This window comes from Lagopus leucura, unplaced genomic scaffold (genome assembly GCF_019238085.1).
Source record: "Lagopus leucura isolate 7727_CA_CO unplaced genomic scaffold, USGS_WTPT01 Super-Scaffold_100004, whole genome shotgun sequence".
Taxonomy (NCBI): domain Eukaryota; kingdom Metazoa; phylum Chordata; class Aves; order Galliformes; family Phasianidae; genus Lagopus; species Lagopus leucura.
Genome location: NW_024962264.1, coordinates 48,234,535 through 48,253,283, shown reverse-complemented (window position 1 = coordinate 48,253,283; position 18,749 = coordinate 48,234,535). Strand labels below are relative to the sequence as shown.

General features: G+C 40.6%; 1 protein-coding gene across 16 annotated transcripts in view; it reads right to left on the bottom strand.

The window, feature by feature from the left end:
- APBB2 (amyloid beta precursor protein binding family B member 2) overlaps positions 1–18,749 on the bottom strand; it is a 153,502-nt gene that overhangs the window by 5,503 nt on the left and 129,250 nt on the right. For 14 of the 16 annotated variants that reach the window (XM_042870638.1, XM_042870637.1, XM_042870648.1 and 11 more), the window contains 5 exons: positions 5,106–5,220; positions 2,999–3,086; positions 1,851–1,934; positions 1,260–1,375; positions 288–467 (listed from right to left, as the gene is read on the bottom strand). In XM_042870638.1, the coding sequence (XP_042726572.1) occupies positions 288–467; positions 1,260–1,375; positions 1,851–1,934; positions 2,999–3,086; positions 5,106–5,220 (583 nt within the window). Of the gene's footprint in view, positions 1–287; positions 468–1,259; positions 1,376–1,850; positions 1,935–2,998; positions 3,087–5,105; positions 5,221–12,002; positions 12,180–12,748; positions 12,966–18,749 lie in introns of those variants that run through there. The other 2 variants (XM_042870653.1, XM_042870652.1) reach the window with 2 other exon arrangements.

Genomic DNA, 18,749 nt, shown 5'->3' with positions numbered 1-18,749 from the left:
TTCACTACATTGTCACTGGGTTACATAGAAATATTCTTCCATTGTTAGATAACTTCTGTAACTGCAGAACAGATCTTACACAGGTGTTGAGGAGTTCAGGAGATCAGATGTTAAAGGAGCAGAGTTCACTAGATCAACATTTCAAGCTTATTTTCAATTTACCAGACATATCAGAATCCAAATTGCAAGTTATATCTCAGGAAATTAACTGCACATTTGTAAATACATATACTGAAGTAGTAGAAAATTTAAGTACTATTAGATGCCTTTTCAAGAAAGTCACTTACCATACAAGCAGCCTGAACAGCTTCTGATACATTGCCTGCATTTGGTTCACACCAAAACACATGGCACTCAAAATGCTGGTTTCCTGTATCCATAATGAAGGCAAATGTATGGACATCCTTGCCTACTCCCATGAAGGACAGAAACCGCACACGACATTCCACCACGATTTCCTCTTCATTCTGGTTATGAATAAAATGATTGTTCATTACTAACAGATATTCTATGCAATTTTACTTTCAGTATTAGGTTGATTAAGTAGGGAGAGAACACTGATACAGTGAAACTTCTTCTGCAATCTGTGTATACCTGGTGTGCAAAGGCCTGAGCTGAGTTCTCTCTTCTAGGCTACAAGCAGAACACAATGGCTTTGAGCCTTAGAACTGAAGCATATCATGCATTGTAGTACTGCATGTTTAAAATGGATGTGGCAGTTTTGTGAAGAAATGCATGGCTATTGTGACTTCTAAACATAGTCCCCTATTACTGGTATGTAGAGATGTGGCTTTAGGACCTAATCAACAGATGCAGATGTGGAACATTCTTTGCAAGTTTCATTTTATTCTATGAAAAATGCTTCACTAAAGGACAGTGATGTGAAACACAAGTTGTAGTCTTACTCTTGGCTTTCATAGAAAGAATAAAGAAAATACAAGTTAGAACTTAGGATTGCTCCTTACAGCTTAATCTACAACATTTGACACTCAAAATTTCTAGGAAGGATAATACTGTGTTCGTTTTAAGCATCTAAAGGTTACTTATAATTTATGTTTCTAAGGACATGCTTGGAATGGTAAATAAAGCTGAAGCTGACACAAGTAGTTGTAAAACAGTGATACAGCCCTGCAAAGAAATAAAATGCAAAAAAAGGTAAATGAAGTCCAGGAAAAATGAACACTCTCTTCTAATGCTCATGAGTTCCTGGTTTTCAGCACCTGTGTTAAACATGTTTTGAACAGGACATTCTGCCTTACTCTTTCACTAATGACTGTGACAGTAGCATCAGCAACATTCATGGTAACTGGCATCCAGTCCTCCTTGCTAGAGGAAGCCATCAGACTTTCAATAGCACTGTTCAGGGTATCCATTCCTAAAACATAAAATAAATGTGTATGAGTAAACAATATTATTTTCACACAGTAGTACACAGTAGTAAATTGTTCTGAACTTGGTAAAATGAGTATGGTGATGGATTTTGAAGCTGGTTTTCATCATCTGCAGAAGCAAATCAGGTGCCTCTGGCATACTAAAAAAGCATTAGCATCTTGTTTAACTGCTGCACCATTTCAGTTGTCCAAGGCCCTTCTCATTAGTAACAAAGCTCATATTCAGAGAAAGCAGTAAAAAGAAAATGCTTTCTTACCAGCTCCCAAAGTACTCTAGTTGCACAACACACATTTATTTGAAGCGCTGAATGCTAGACATTTTCATCTCTGGCTCTTAAGACTGTGAAGTTCAGGAACTGCTCCCATTCCAAAATCATGCTCTTACACTTGGCTAGTCAGAATCCAGCCCTTAAGAGTTTATGCAAGTTCCCTCTGAAGTCACAAATATAAGACACATACCCACAGGTTTAGCTACAGGTAGCATTCCCAGGTACTGGACGTGGAACTTCTGCACCAGCTCTGTCTTTGGTGTTGGGAAATCTACTGCATGGGAACAAATACAGATTTCTATTTATTGCTACTCACAGCTAGGAAAAAGACTTTCATTTCATCAATAACCTAAAACAGCTTATCAAGTAATTATACTCTGAAGGCATTGTACTAATTAAAACAAATCTCTACCCCCTCTGACAAGACTAATACCAAATAATTTCTAAGGGAATTAGAATGCTGCATCATTTAATTCTTCATCTACACTAAAAACAGGGTCACATTATGCTACTGGCATATTTAAAAAAAAACAAAAACAAAAAATATAAATGAATGTGCCTTTGAGACATACAGACCTATTCTTTACTGCATAACTATGTAAAATCTGGAACCTTTTTAATATCATCCATTTTAATATGTTCAACACAAGCTATGAGTAATCAATACTGCTGTCTAGCAGAAAATTACACAAGTTGATGTATGGATTAGGAGTAAGGTAATCAGGATGAACTGCTGCATCTGAAAGCATCTAGTTTCCTGTAAAGCTAACACATGGTACATTTGTTCTGGAGAATTTTCTAAACAGCAGCTAATAAGTTTTGACTAATAAGGCATGCAAAGGCAACTTTCTTTTGCCATGCAGTAGTAGAGTGTGCAAAAGCCCCTCATGGTAGATGACAACCCACTTGTATCTTTTGCCTTGGAAGCTGCCAAAACCATGCTGAAACCTGGAAGGAGCAGTCCTATGTGAATCCATGTGATTAACTGGAGCACATTCTGCTTTTAGGGCAGATTTGGCTGATCTGTGCCATCTCAAGAAGTACTTTGATATGAACTGGACAATATATGCAAGTAGCCACAAGCATGACAAACCGTGTTTGCAAAAGTTGTATTTTAAAATAAAAGACAATGTGCAAACTGACATAACTTAGCAGGACTGTGTTACTGTGAACAGGATCAATACATTAAAATGTTTAATACAATACCACCTTAGAGTCAGATACAGTGGTTAAAAGACTCTCCAACCAACAGGCACCATTTTGGTCAGAAACAGCATCAGAAATAAAACATATCTGAAATAGCCCCATCCCATGGGCATGAGCAGTGATGTATGGTACCTTGCAGAGGAACATCAAGGGTGACGTTTGTCCTCTCCTGCATTGAACTGCAAGCCATAGCTTTAGCATTCTTCCGTTCAGCCATAATCTGAATAAGATAGTGATAATGCAGCATTTTTTGAAAGATGTTGTAAAATAGTAACTCCAAGTATCAGTCTACTCCTATTAGAACTCTAATTTCCCAAATTAGCCAGAAACTACGTGACTAAACAAGTTATTCTTCATAAATTACTTCAGCTTGCCCATGGCTTATTCACCATTCCTTATCTACATACTGAACTTACGAGCTGTTCAAGACTAGATGAAAGAAGAATGGAAGAGTTAAAAAACCAGCCATTTTTGTCAACAGAAAAATTGTGAGGAGTAATATTGCAAGAAACAAATATTTAACACACAGAGAAGTATGTTCATTATTCATGTACCTCTCTGATCTATCCTCTGCTGCATGTCATTTTTTCTTCCATTTTTATGTTTCGTCTGACATTAAAAATTCCATGCAAAATGCAACACGTTCCTCTCCCACAATACTAACAAAAGAGGAAAACACTTCCAAACAATCACTTTGGATGATCATTCTCTACAAATACACATCTGAGGAGGGTCCCAGGGAAGTTAAGGGAGGTTTTCCAAAATATGAAATTGCGATCTGCTTCTTTAACACTGATGACTGTTGATAGTAATTAAGCTGTAGAGATGACTAGAGTTCCAGTGAATGACACTTGGTCTGAAGATACTTCTGGCTAATTTATCTTTTCATTTATCTTTGCTTTCTTCCCTTTTATTTATTTATTTATTTATTGCTAGTTTTCATATTTTGGAAGTATTATCTTTTATGGGGACACATGGCAGTATTCCCACTTGAGGATGAAAAATGATACTTGCTAGCTTAGGGAGAAGCCCTGGCTCAGCAAAGAGGTCAAGTGTGTCAGATAGCAGATGCCAGGTGCTTTGCTGAATCAGGATTTCATCTACTGCTGAATTATAAGGAACAACTCTCTGCTCAACAGCACCATTCTCTTTTACTCTCTGTTACTATTAGCTGTAAATGTTCAGTCACTCTGTGATCCAGTATTGCCAGGAATTTCATGCCACAATTACATGACAGCTTTCCTGCCTTTCTGACTGCACAAGTCAGATACCCCCTGCATTTACTTGATGTTGTGCTTACTGGACAAAAGAAACTTTTGTAGAAATTGTTTTTCCCTGCTAGACTTGCTAGAAAAATCTGTGAGAGCTGAGTCGGAGGAGAAAGATGAGAGACAGCAAGTCCAGGCATCTCCAGTGAACCACTGCTGCAGTGATGCTGTGCAGCATCACCCAGAATGGCCCCTGCCACTCCCAGCCCTACCACCAGTTGGGGCAGCTCGTCAGCACATTCTTAAAAAGGTGAATGCAGCCTCAAATCCATAGCTCAATAAAAGAAATAAAAACAGTTTCAAGCACTCTGGCTTAAGTATCTCCCTATAAAGCCTTTTAAACATTTTTTTCAGCTGTCAAGGATGTGCTGTCACAGCACTACAAGACATTGCTGTACTGAGGACACTCATGAACTGATCACGCAAGAAAATCAAAATTAATAACTAGGGAATGTTGGCAGATTAATGTAAAATGACTGAAGAGAACAGTTGTCTCCAGTGTTACAGACAGTGCTGCTACGGGAACGAAGATCCTTCTACTGTTAGTCAGCTTAGCTCTTCCCCTTCTCCCTGATTTATTTTAATTGGGCAGCATAACACTGGCAACTATTTTCATGCCTGTCCTGCTTGAAGCATACCATTCAAACAAGGTCTAATTTATTTACAAAGTTACACACCACCACTGATCATTAATTAAAAGAATGTGTTCTTTTTCCCTTTTCAACACACAACTTCTTTATTACACAAGACGACTCTCTGTATATATGCTTATCAATTAAATACAAGTATCACCATCCTCAAATCTAAATGCACATCCTCCCACTATTCCCATTCCTTTGTATCCTTTACAAACTCCTTGTCTCATTTCTGGTTGCCAGAGATACAAAGCTAACAGTGTGAGGTGGCTGACTGTGTGTATTATGCTCTGAGGCTCTCAGCAGGCTTGTGTGGATGACTTTGCATCCACTTACCTTTGAGCAGATCTCGTGTAAACTTGTGGCGATGGCTTTTGCTGGCGTGTCACATCGAAACACATGACATTTCAGAATTCTGGTGTCTTTGTCTCTTGCCACATATGCAAAGTCTCTGCACAAACAAAATGAATTGACACATTAGAAGCAGTAATACCTGCAGTCATCTGTCCTTTACCATGTGTATGTTTCAGCTATTAGAGAATAAAACACATCTTAGACAATGCAGATCTTCAAATTTAATACATTGCACACCTATGAAAAAATACATAAGCGTTGATGAGTAATCTATATAATTAAACAGCTCATTACAGTTTCATAACAATTTATTGAACATAACACCCATAACTCCAAAAGCAATTGTAAATACATAGAAAAATACATACTTACTAAAGGCAAAGGAGAAAGATTTAGAGGATAAGACTAAAAACACATGCAGCTTTTAAATGCTGAAAAAAAATGAAAAATGGCAAATGGTGGTCTAGATAGAAAAAGAATGCATTTAGAAGGACTGTATAAAAGTGTTTAAAACATGCAGATAGTAATTAGAGATCTGGTTGTATAAGGGAGATGTGAACCTGCTGAGTTTTGCTCAAAGTAATCAGCCTAAATAAATGACCTTATTTTTTCAAAAGTTAAATAAGGATTCCCTATGAAAGAGATTTTCTACACTGTTCCAACTAGTCGCCTCAACAGAGTACAGTCTTTGAAAGTTAGTACGGTGCTTCCTCGTTCTCAGGCTGTTGAAGTGCTGATGTGCTTCTGAAGAAGTCAAAGCATGAGCACAGGGTTGACATGTTCCATTTGGATACTGAATTCAGGGCTGTCTCTGCTCTAAGAGCTCATAACTCTCCCTGTAGTGCTAATTTGTTTCATGGCCCTCCTGGGATGGAGGCTAATTCACCCTTTCACAGAGGAGGAACCCGTAGCTGGTTCTACAGCACAGGAAAGCACACCAGGATGCTGATGGCTGCTGGAGAGCTGGACTTCCAGCCCCACACTGGAAGCAGGAGCACTACCCTGAAGTTCAGTACATTTCCTGTATTTAGTGTGGCAGCACTAGGTTTTGTCCATGATGAATCCTCACAACAAAGAAGTGGCTGCCCCTTGCCTGGATGCTTACAGACAGGTTGGAGCTCTTCCTCTGCTTTGGTGTGCCTGTATGTGTGACACAGGCACCTACAAAGGAACAGTGCTGGAGTAACAACATAGGCATGTCTTAATCCAATGACTCATGACTTGTGGCAAACCCCACAGCAATAATCCCAGAAGAGGTTGTCTGTTAAGATGCCTGGACGTCTTCCAGCTCCAGCCCCACTCCCAGTACTTCAGCCACAATCTACAAGAGCCTTTCAGCACTTTCTTCCCTTTTGCTGCACTGCAAGTTCACCGAGACACTGAGCATCCTGGGGATAACTGAAGCATTTTTTCTACACAAGCAAAGCCTTGCTTTAGAAGGGCTCCTTCCTTCCTGAACACTTTGAAAATAAAATAGAGATTTCCATCTGGAATTGCATGCAAAACAAACATGCTGGCTGTGATCTTAGGCACAGGCTAGCGAAGATGCACAAGCAAGCAACCTGCTGCATATACCTCATTGCTGGATCAAGGCCTGTTCTTTTGGAGTGACAATAGCTATTTATCACTATTTGGAAGCATTAACCTCAAATCGATAAAAGCCCTTCAAGGATGTGTAAATGAATGATTTACGGGTTCCTTTACAAGAAGAGTAGTTGTATACCCTGCATTGTTTTGCTGAATTGCTTGTGCTGTGCAGATCCCCATTCAAATAAATAGAAACCCGGAGCCCAAGGAACACTGTGAAGCATCAGGATGAGATCGGGCCATCACATGTGATGGGCTGCACAGACAGAGCATAACTTGCACCTCCTGGTAGCTTAAAAGCTATTAGCTAGAAACTTGTCATTAATAAAAATAAGATGGGACAAAGCAAGTATTGGAGATTTGGATGACACATTACATTGCCAGCCAAATCCAAGTTCAAGCAGCCTATGAATGGCTGGTCTGACTTTTGCCTAGCAGTGAAATGACAGAGCTGGTAGGCAAAGCCTTCACACACGTCAGGAAGCACTCTGCACCACAGATGTCTTCATGCTCCTACTGCTTGCTCTGGCATTTGCCCAGGGATACCAGGAAATGCCTTCTTCACTCTGTGAAATCCTACTCAGGCACCATCAGCCTGAAGGAGCAGGAAAAGTAGCCCTTCGCTGAGATGCTGTGTGTACCATGCAGCCAGGAGGCCTCAGCCTCAGACAGTGGAGTCTGTTCCTGCTGCTACAGTAAATATTCCTGAATTAAAAGGACACGTGTATAAGCCAGGTTGTGTGAAATTACAGTGCAATTACAGCAGCAAATGAGACACCAGCTAGCACATCAATCTTGACTGCTGAGAGCTAATAAAGCCCGTGCAGTGGTGGTTGAGACACACGCACCAGTGCTTTACTTTAAATACCTGAACAGCTTGAACAAAGTATATCAGCTAATTACATATGGAAATTGTGAACATGCATAAACCTTTAGATGATCATCTGTAAGCCTGCTGAGGCAGAGAAGGAAATCCAAGCTCCTCAAAACCAATGGTAGTGTATCACACACAAGTCTGCCAGCACCAGCTGTTTCCAAGTCATCAATCAAAATTAGCAAGCACATCATCCACTTCTGTTTTGACAGAGCACAAACAATACCACTGATTCCCTTAATTCCTGAAGTCACCTACCTGCCACGCTCTGAGAAGCATCTCAGGAGACAGGCTGGCAGCAGGGACCTGGTGCAGCCTGGTGTTGTGAAGCACAGGGAGAGCAGAGCTCTCTGGGAAGAAGGGCATGGCTTTGATCACTCTGTAGTAGCTGCTCCCAAAACCGTGGCTAACAGAATAAAACTCTGGAGTTTTATTTTTCCCTACACAGGACCAGAAGGCAACAATTTATCTGTCCAAAGCCTTGAATACCAAGTAAGCCCCAAGACTGCTCTCTGATGCTTCTTCTACTTCAGATCCCTTCTGGGTCGCTTACTCTGTAAACCTTCATTCCACAGCAGCTCACTTGAAGCTGATTAACATTTAAGTGAGATTTATGGGCAACCAGTCCCTTCAATAATGAAGAAGTGCTGAGTAACGTGCTTGCAATAGAAATTTATGGAAAAGGGCAAATACCTCCTCACACTGTTCCCTTGCCTTTACTTCTTGCTAGGAAAACAAGAGAAAGAATAAACTGAGAAGCCTTTAAGAAATCCAGGGAAGGATACAAAGCTGCACAGAATGAACAGATCCCCATCTCATCCAGATGGAGTCTTCCCGTTCTCCGTGGGATGTGGGCACATGTGAAATTAGCAGGATTTAAACCACAGCTCCCAGTAAAATTCCCTTCATGTCAGTGGGGAGAGCAGCATGACGTTTAGTGGAAGAACAGTGTATTGCATCTCTATATTCTCTCAAGTTCACAGCACAAGCAGATCGTTTCTGTTGGTATGGCATTACAGAGAAGGGCCAGGATTTATTTTTTTAACCATTTGCACATATAGTACCTTATCCACTAGTACATTTCAGGACATAGGAACTTGTTGTAAATTAGTAGCCTGGAAAAAGCCAGAAAACAGATAGAAAGTGCATTTTGTTGCACAAGCAGGTAAGACTGGCTCTGCTGAATAGTTTAAAATACAACGAGAGACATTTTAAAAAGCAATTAGAGAACTGCAAAGATAATGTAAGGTGCTAAGTGGAATGGAATTTCATTTTTATTTGCTCCTTTACCCTCCTTAATTGGCAAATGTCTACAGTAATTGACTAGAACTTAGATAGCCATACCTATTTAACACCTGGCTAGGCATCACTTAGCTGCTCAACCCTGGATGAATATAATCACACTAAATGTGATTTATGCTAATGCTGTTCTGTTTGAATAGCAGTCATGGCCATTTGCCACTATTAGGCTACAGTCCTAGGAGAAATCCCAATTAAGTATGGCCTGAAAAAACAACACATTCTCCACTGCCTTTTCTTACTTTTCCAGAGGACTGTAGAATTGTATTAACCCTTATTAAAAAAAAAAAAAAAAAAAAAAAAAGCCTTGAATCTGGAAATAAGAAAATTTTTACTTTTACCAATGATAATTGAATTGCAGGTATTTAGAACAACTGTATTAAAATAATACATATGCAGGAAAACGTAAATTGCTTTGCAGATTTATGTACCACAAATTTTAACAAGAATCCTTGAAGAAGAAAATGATATCCTCTAGGCTCAGCTTAAAACTGATTCAAATTCACCTAAAAGTGCCTCCAGAAAATGACTATTTCTATGTAACAGTGTGCACTGTATGTACATCTTGCTCCTGTGGGGTCAAAGAGCACACCCTGCTGGGCTGCAGTGAAACAGGCTCCTGAGCTCATAATCTTCAGATTTTGCTTCGCTTTACTGCAAACAGCTGCCCAGAGATTTGTGGAAAAGAAAGGAGAAAGGGGAGAGGGGAGGGTTGTGGACAAAAAAGAGAAAGAAGAAAAAAGGGGGAGAGCAGCCGCCACAATGGCAGAGTGGGGTCAGGAGCCGTCTGGCAGGAGGCTGCCATTCACACACAGTGGATAGACAACACAGTGTCCATGACAGCAGAATAAATGAGCAGAGAAGGACAAAAGCAAGGAAAGCGAGAGAGGTCATACGGAAGAAAAGGGGATAAATTTTAACACCAACAAGCTCATTCTTTCAAGAGGCTTTTTCCAAGACACAAGTATTCTAATGTCACAAATGGCAAGCAAGGTTAGGTGCAGGAAACCATGCAGTAAAGATACATTACAAAAATTTAAAGATCTTCTGGTAATTCTAAAAATGTACAAAAGCTTTGCAATTCTTTACTCCAACAGCTCCAGCTTGCAGAGCTCTTGCTGCCCAATTCCAACCCAGTATAGCAGGCAGGTCCACCAATACACATCCTGGTCATGAGTTTCTGGCCTAGGTAGTTAAGATCCTCTCTGAAGCAGAGACTTCTAGGAGTCATTTCTTATTTCAATCCTCACAGAACTTTAAAAAAAAAAAAAAAAAAAAAAAAAAAAAAAAAAAAAGCGTACCCTTGAAGCAATAAATCAGTTCTGCATTTATTAAATTCTCCTGAAAGGGCACTGGAACAATGTAGCTTGTTTTTCTAATTCATGCATAAAATGCATAGTGCAAATTATCCTCTGCTGAAAGGCTGAGTGTGCTTCATTTCTTGACAACGTCACTTGCTAGCTTTGTGCAATACTCAGAGGCTTTAATCTGGCAACCCTAAAACACACAGACTCCCAGTTACTCTTTGATGTCTTATCATTGTCACAGCTCTGTGCACATCCAAGTTAGTTTGTTAAAACCTTCCTCAAACCAATATGTCCAAAACCCAGCCCTCTGGAGCCCAGCACTTCCAGGCTTGAAACTATTTGCACAATTTCCACTCCAATTTCCTTCCAACATCCTGAACCCGACACAGCTGCAGAAGCCATTCCCCATGTACCAAGGCTGGCTGCCACCTCACTGTGCAGGGCAGGGGACATGCCTGCTGCCACTGCCTCTCCAGGCACAAGGATGCTATAAACCATGCCCCTTTTTAATACCAAGGTCTACATTCCACCCTTTCAAAGAAACACAGATCTACATGGCCACGTCACGAGTCGAGGTCTTGAGTTACGCCAAGGTATGACTTAATATCCACACTCTCCTGATCTATTCATCGTGTCAACAAAGTGCACCAACAAATACCACAGAGTTAAGATTTTTGTTCCATGCCAGTCTTCCTTGCTAGCCTCATCTCATGATCACATGGCTAAAATACTGTTTTAATGGACAAGACAAGGAGGACAGCCCATCACGTTTGTTGGGATCACCACCAAGACTGCCCTTGACAGTCCATCTCAAAGTGCTGGCGAGGCGCTGGCAAGAGTAAGGCCAGGGGCACAGGCCATCCCCAGTGGAGCACAGCTGCTGCTCAGCTGCTGGGCAGACACCGCAAGGCAACAAGAGGAGCAGCAGCTTAGGCTTCAGCCCGGTTTTTACAAAAACTTAAATGAAGTCACACCTTCAGCAACAGATCCTATGAAAACCAGTGGAGACACTGACCACTGACATTTTACTGCCACCAATTTTTCACGGTGAATTTTTTTCTGCTTAATTGCTTCACAACATTAATGAAATATGCATGGGCGGGAGGCTACCCTGCACAGCATGATTTTCAAGGAGAAAACACACAAATGAAGCTACTTGTCAAGTCCATTGCAGCTGCTGCTTCTACTTGGTAGCATCACAGACTGCTGGTTTAACTCCTCAGGATGGCCAGTCTAGCACTCTGTGAATGCTAAATTTCCTAAAAATAGATGAACGTGTTATTATGCCTATGAACCTCTAAACAGCCTCTCTGCAGGAGATCCTGCAAATTTATTTTGACAAATTAGTATTTAGATATTTTTAACAACACTTCTATCTTCCAGATCTAATTGGTAGATGTAGGCTTTTGTTTATAGGGAATATGTGAAGATTTAATAAAGACATACATCAAGTTGAGCTCAAAGCACTACCACACATTTCAGTGAAGAAGAGAGCAGACTGCGCTAGAACAGTTAAACTCTTCACTGAGAATCTCTTTATCAGCAGTGCTCACTAGTTCTCCTTTGCTCTTTATTATGCAGACAGAGAACAAGCAATCATGCACAGACACTACCCACGAATCTGCTTGCAGCACACTTCTGCTAGTGTTAGTCTGGGAGGATCATCACTTCCTACATGCATGAAATCTACATTAGATTGCAAAGCCATAATGAAGGAAGTTCAAACATTTCCCTGGGCCAACTCTGCCTAAAGAACTGATTAAAAACCAGTCAAGCCTGGAAAGCATTCTCATTATATTCCACAAAGCAAACCTGAGCATCTGCTTGCATCTCTCAGCTACATTCCTTCCACGCAGTCCCAGCACCAACTCCTTACAATTTAGAAGAGCAAACAAAACCCGCGCCACATCCACGAGACATGATTCCATGAGCAGGAGGCCCTGGCGTGGCTGCAGCCCTTGCGCTGCAGAGCGCGGGACTACAATGCCTCGCTGTGTGCGCTCCCACCAGCGGGAAGCGGTGTCAGGAATCCCAAAGGGTTCCTTTGTGCACCCAAACAAATCAAACGTGCTGGTGACAGTTTTTCATCTGACTCCAAGGACAAGTGACCAACCCAGCTGCATTCAAAAATCAAATGCCAAAAATTGGAAGTTAAATGTCAACATTTCGAACTGTTGCTAAAATTAGTTCTTAAAGTCCCCAGCAGGCAGTATAACTTTTTTTTCTTAAAGAAAAAATTATAATGAATTTTCCTTCATTTCAGAACACACAGAATGATAGTGTCTAAACTCAAACATCAGAAGTCAATAACAAAATCCACTGCATAGCATAAATTTAAATTGTTCTAGTACTTGAGGGCTTGAGATACGGAAAAAAACACACAGTTCAACTTGACAATACTGTTAATAGCAAGCTGAAAAGGTGGCAGAGACATAAATGCACCTCATTGCAGTTAAGTTTCCGAATGACAGTATTCACAAGCAAACTGATATGAGCACTGTTTGGTGCATGCTGAAAAGATAAACACAAAGAATAATGGGAAAATGAAAATCATTTACCTCTCTCTGAATCCACGAAAGCATGAAGAAAGAGAAAGAGCAAGTTAGAAAACACCCACACAGACAGAGCTCCAGCAAAAGATGAGACAGAGTAGCTGAAATGTGCGGTACATTTAATATTCATTATTTGTTTGTAGCACAGTGTATCTAGGTGTCCTGCAACTATTTGCCTTCAGTGCTTATTTTGGTTGAATCCCGTTGCTCTCAAGCTTGTATTTTTGGCAACATGCAATGAAGCCAACAAGCATCAGCTGAGTTTATCGAGGCAGGACAGACATATCAGCACCGGGAGGTAATCGAGCTTAAAATATCACACACAGAAAAGGGAAGTAGTAAGCGGTAAGCATAAATGGATACACAAAGTGCATGAATCCTCCTTCCAAAATGACACTACTTAAAGCACACAAACAAACAAGGCAAAGAGAAAACAAACAAATAATTCTTCAGACCATGAACACTTTACGTTGTTTAAATTGAAGGAGTATACAGATCTGCATGAGTTTTCTGAATGCCTTTTCCACGAGCTCAGGCTCTGAATTCACTTGTGCTGCTACATGCACTGCAGAAGTCACAGCCTGGGTGACCTCCTCCTGAAGACACTGAGTTGATATGAAAAGTACAAAATCCTTGGGCACCCTCATCCCTGAAGCACTGCAGCAAACTCAAACTCTCTGTACACCCTTTTCCTGAAGGACAGGGACAGACTCCTCTGCTTGGGGGGGCTGCTGCCCCTTGGCTGGGACACAGCTCCCCACCAGCTGGCCTTGCTTCAGGTGGGGCAAAGGAAAGCACAGGACCACTCGTGTGGAGGTGTCAGCTAAAGACAGTACGTGGTTTTGCATGACATTTCCACAAAGGGGTAACCGCACTGGGAAACTAGATAGGCTGCTGCCTGCTTCTCCCCAACCCTCCCTGAAAGCATGACAGCACTTCACGCACATGGCAGTGCTGTCCCTATGGAGGTAAACACCATTCTCAAGAGGAGAGCTACTTTCCACAACTTTTAGTGTAAGACACGTGCTGAGGAGCCATCTGCTGCAAAGCATATCTCTGCGTCCAGCCCTCCAACAGGTCCTTGCAAACAGTATCCTCTACTCCCCTTTCTCCCCACGCACTACAGAACTCAGCTCTTGTAAGAGCTCACCTCTAGTGACCACCTGAGCATCATTCAGGCACAGTACACAAACCTGTGGGATCCTACATCATCCAACTTAGCTCTGATTGAGAAAAAAGTAGTGAAGCGGAAAAATCACCCTTCCTACTTAAGGGCAGGACTAAAGATGGCATGATGAAAGAAAGGGAACTGACTCCTGTTAGACATCTCACTCCAATGAGTTTGTGAAGCTTACAGAAATGGATCTGTTGCTTAGAAATGGCTTAATGAGTAGATTCAGAATAAAAGCAGGCTTTCTAAGTCAGGTTTTAACTAAATGTGCATATGGTTAGCTAATGCACCCATTCACTGTGGGAGCAGAAGCTGTGCATGGATGCATACGTATACAGTCAAGGGTTTAATTGCTGGATACCAGCTCCATGAGCCTTTTGCAAAATGGTGGCACTTAAATAACGTTTAAAGGAAATGTTGGATTGTATTTTTAAAATACACTTTTTCAACACACAAAAAAACACGTCATAGCCAGGAGCTCGAAACTTCAGGCTTAAGAGAAGTATGTGTCTACTTCAGCAATGACATTTGAGAAGAGCTAGTGACAGTATCTACGCAAAGGAGACCTCTATGGACCTCTAGAAATCCCATTTTTTACACCTGGAAAATATAAAACTGTGAAGTATGGAGTTCTACTAAGATTTCATATTCACACCTTAGAAACATAGCGCACACACATACACATACCCCTTAAATTGTTTTAGATCAAAAATAAAGCATTCAGTAAATACGAATATTCAAGCACAGTTAATCCTGTTGTCATATTTGCCTAGAGAACAAATTCACATTTTACTGAGATATTTGCCCTTTTAGTACCTAGATTGTAAAGGAAAAACAAACACATTAAATCCCCTTTCAATACCTCGAAACAAAATTAGTAAGCTTGGCAGATACAGTTCATAGTGCATGACATTAAGAACTGCTGAAGCTCTAGATGTTATGATTCTTATCCTCCCTCATTTAACCTTACTTCCATTAAGTTATGCATTTATGTCACAAGAGTAAACATAGGTGGCCAATAGAAATTAACAACCTTGGCAAAAGGATTCTGGTTTTATTAATGCTTTGATCATAAACATCTCCCAGTTTTATCAAGGTAGCACAACAACATACAGATACTTCAGAACATTAACCCTCACCCAGGTTTCCTTCAAATACTTTTGTAGTATTTTTCTTTTGGTACTTCTTGAGCATGTGCATATTATACATTGATCAAACTTGTAAGATACTGTGGACAAACTCCAACATACCTAAGCAAACAGATGCCAAATTTTGGGATGCTTTAGAGACTACCAGCAGGCATTAAGAATGCAAATAGCCAATGTGAGCTAGGACTATTCTCAAAAATAGTGTGAAATGTATGCACAAAAAATAAAAAGTGTACTCAAGAATCCCCCAGCTTATTTATTTATGATTTTTTTTGAGGCAAGCAAGAAAGACCACTTTGCTCTTCTGCTCTGGAATCTTGGCTGCCATCCTCCGCTGCCAGAGAGCAGGGTACACAGTTTTCAGCACACAGAAAATGGCCTCAAGTATGAACGTATCTTTCTCTAATGAAACCTTGTGACCAGTTTTTTTTCCTGCCCCTTAATAATTTTTTTTGTTTGTTTGTTTCTTCATTTGCAGTCTCTAAATTGTGACCTCTGTATTTAAGAACAAATTCAGGCTTATTTTTTCTCTTGGACTCACTCATTTGCTCTAAGCAGAAGGCCAAGTTCCCAGTAGAAAGAAAGGCTGCAGCTCCTTAAGCTGCTGGCATACAGTTGCTTTTAGAACACAATTCATCTCTGACCTATTTTCCTTGTCAAAAGAAAACAGAGGTTGCTCCTGAGAGAAGCTGATGACAAATTACTCTATAAAGGCTTGATTCAGCCATTTAAATAATTGTTATAGTTACTTTCTGATCCTGTAATGTTTTTTTTTTCCTACTTAAGGACTCCTTCATCTTAGCGTAACTGTTTTCTGCATTTACAGAGCAGTGGTGTATCTTCATTGCCCAACACACTCTACAAGGCAGCTAGTGAAAGCAGCTAAGTCAGACACAAGAACTGCATCTGTATTTCTGCAATGATCATTCTCAGATATTTTACAATGGAAACATGAACCTCAGTCTCATTACAAAGAAGAAATAACCCAGGGCCCTCTGCTCTGCTTCCTTCCAGGTGGTGAACTTGGCAGTTTCTCCTTTTCAATATCCAGTGGTGACCTGTAGTGATCTCCTCAACCAAAACCCTGCTCACACCTTCCCTTCAGCTCCATGGGCTTTCTACTGGCTTTGCAGAATCAGTAAAGATTTCACCATGCCTCTCGTGAGCACTTGATAATTTAAGATGCTAAAAGTAGATCTCAATATTGCAAATAGTGAAAGATTTTTTGAGCATGGACAGCCCTGGATTCTGCATTTCAATGCTAATTTGATAATGATAATCATAGTAGCATTATTTTAGCTTCCCAGGAGAATATAGTCAGTTTCTCCATGCACTAATCACTGTCTTCATATGAAACTGGACAAACAGCGATTACTTCTCAGAACAAAGCTTAACACTGGAAAAATCTTTCAGCAACTTAGATACAATGTATTTTAGGAGGAAAAGAAAAAAAATAAATAAAAGAGAGAGAAGAAATGTCTTAGACTTAGCAGATTTTGAACGTAACAGAATTAAATACAAAACATGACCTGCTGGTGGAAACTCTTAAAGGAAAATCTGTTAATTCCTCTACCATTAAGCAATGTACAGTTGTACAGAATAAACAGCGTTGTAACTGCAGGAGTAGACACAGAAAAAAAGAGAAGGAAATGCAGAAAGGTGACAGAAAAATATGATCAGTCAGGCTGCTGGGTATTGAGGAATGACTGGGCTGTGGCTGTAGGACTTTCACACAGTGGGATGCAAGCACATCAAGCAGGAATGCAGCCTGCTTCTAACCAGTTAATTACAGCTTTCAAATTAATCCAGTAGCTCTTCACAGAGTGCTTTGTAATTAATGAATTAATTTCACACAGAAAACTACTTGCCTGCATTCCCTTTATATTCTGGTAATACAAATAGAGTTGAATGATTTATCTTTAAGCTTAAAAAAAAACAACAAACCAAACCAAGCCAAAAAAAAAAAAAACAAAAAAAAACCAAAAAACCCCAAACAAAACACTAAAAGAAATGCACCACCAGGCTAAGAAGTAGCCACGGAAAGTTTTCAGTTTCATGACAGATTATACTGATGGCTCAAAGTGCCAGAAATGCCCTAAATGCAGCTGTGTAAGTTCTTCAGTATGGTGCTCTATATTCTTTTCTACACTGATTGAGTTAAAAGGGTCAAGCCAGAGCCTGACAATAATGTGAGGAGATGATATCTAGAGAATCATGTGAGGACTGCTTTGCAGCATTTGAGATTCATTTCTGAGGGAAAAAGACCAAGACCTCTGAGAAAAACAGCCTATGACCTTCCAGCAGCCAGAGATGCAAGAAAGGAGCACCCCTTCCAGGGACAGCCCAATGGACACTTCCTTCTTATTTATCCCCAAAAACCTTGGGTTTGGCCCAGCAGTAACATGCAAGTTGCACCCCTGGGCAAGCTGAAGCGTAATGCAGGCTCTACTGGCAGGTGAATAATCTGTGTGGCTCAGTGGCAACAGCCTGCTCTGCAAACCACATCCTCCACCTGATGCTCATGAGGCCCTACCTAAATTTCCGCAACCTGTTTGGGCTCAGCAATTCAGAAGAGAGACAGACTGGAGCAAAGAGGCACGATGCTACGCGTGCAAGCATTAGTACTTCCTGAATCTGACAGAGTGAATTTAAACCTATAGCCTGACCACTTCTGTGACTTGACACGTTCAGCTAACAGTGTCGAGAGGTTAACACTTTACGTATCTTCATTACTGTAGCTTCCCTTGGAGTCTGGCTAACTGCATGTTCCTCAGTTGGCTTTTTTGAACAACAAAAAAATACAGCTACCACATGTCACCCACACCACAAGTCCTACAGTCCCCAGACAGCTCATGTGGGACTGCACACAGCAGTCAGCACTGGCAGCCTCTCTCGTGATAATGACCAACTGAAATTTCTCTGCTTTCAGTTACTGGGGATTTTATTTCTAAACACATTTTACTTGGATAAAAATAATGATGTGTGGCATAAGCCTTTCTTCTTTATCTACAGTTGTGAATACTTGTCCATGCATAGCCGCTGAGGCACAGAAGAGGTGTTACTCTGGTTTCCTGGTTTGTGATTACAAAGTACAGTAGCACTCCAAGCAGCAAAATGTTTATGTAAAATTTACTTACACCTCAACAATGTAACCTGAACAAATAAAGGGAGCAACCTTCATTTTTTGCATATCTGAAAGTCTCTCTGTTGCTTAGAGAATGATTTTGTTCTCCACTTAGGCATGCCATTAGGGAAATAGATCTGCTTTCACTGAAAGGAAATTGGCAGTGGTTTATAATATTTTGAAGGGTTCAGTAAATCCTTAACCTTTTCTATACATGATCCTAAGGACTTTTGCCTTCCAAAGGGTATCAAGACTATTCCAACATGCCTTGTGTTTCTGTGTCTCTCACCACAGCACAAAGACAGAGCAAAGCACCCTCTCCAGAAATCCCTTGTTTGCTGGGGGCCAGATTGTGCCATCAATTTTTAAGTAATTCACCACTGGTAGCAAAGAAGATTTCTGCTTAAAAATTGAAGGCTTCATGTAGCCTTCTGTTGCTTCATATATTATGAAGACTGTAATAACCCAGTCGGGTTCTATTTTTAAAGAAGAAAATAAGAGGCAGCCTGCCACATTAAATGAATTCACATTCTGAAAGAATTGAATTCTACTCTTAAGACTAGA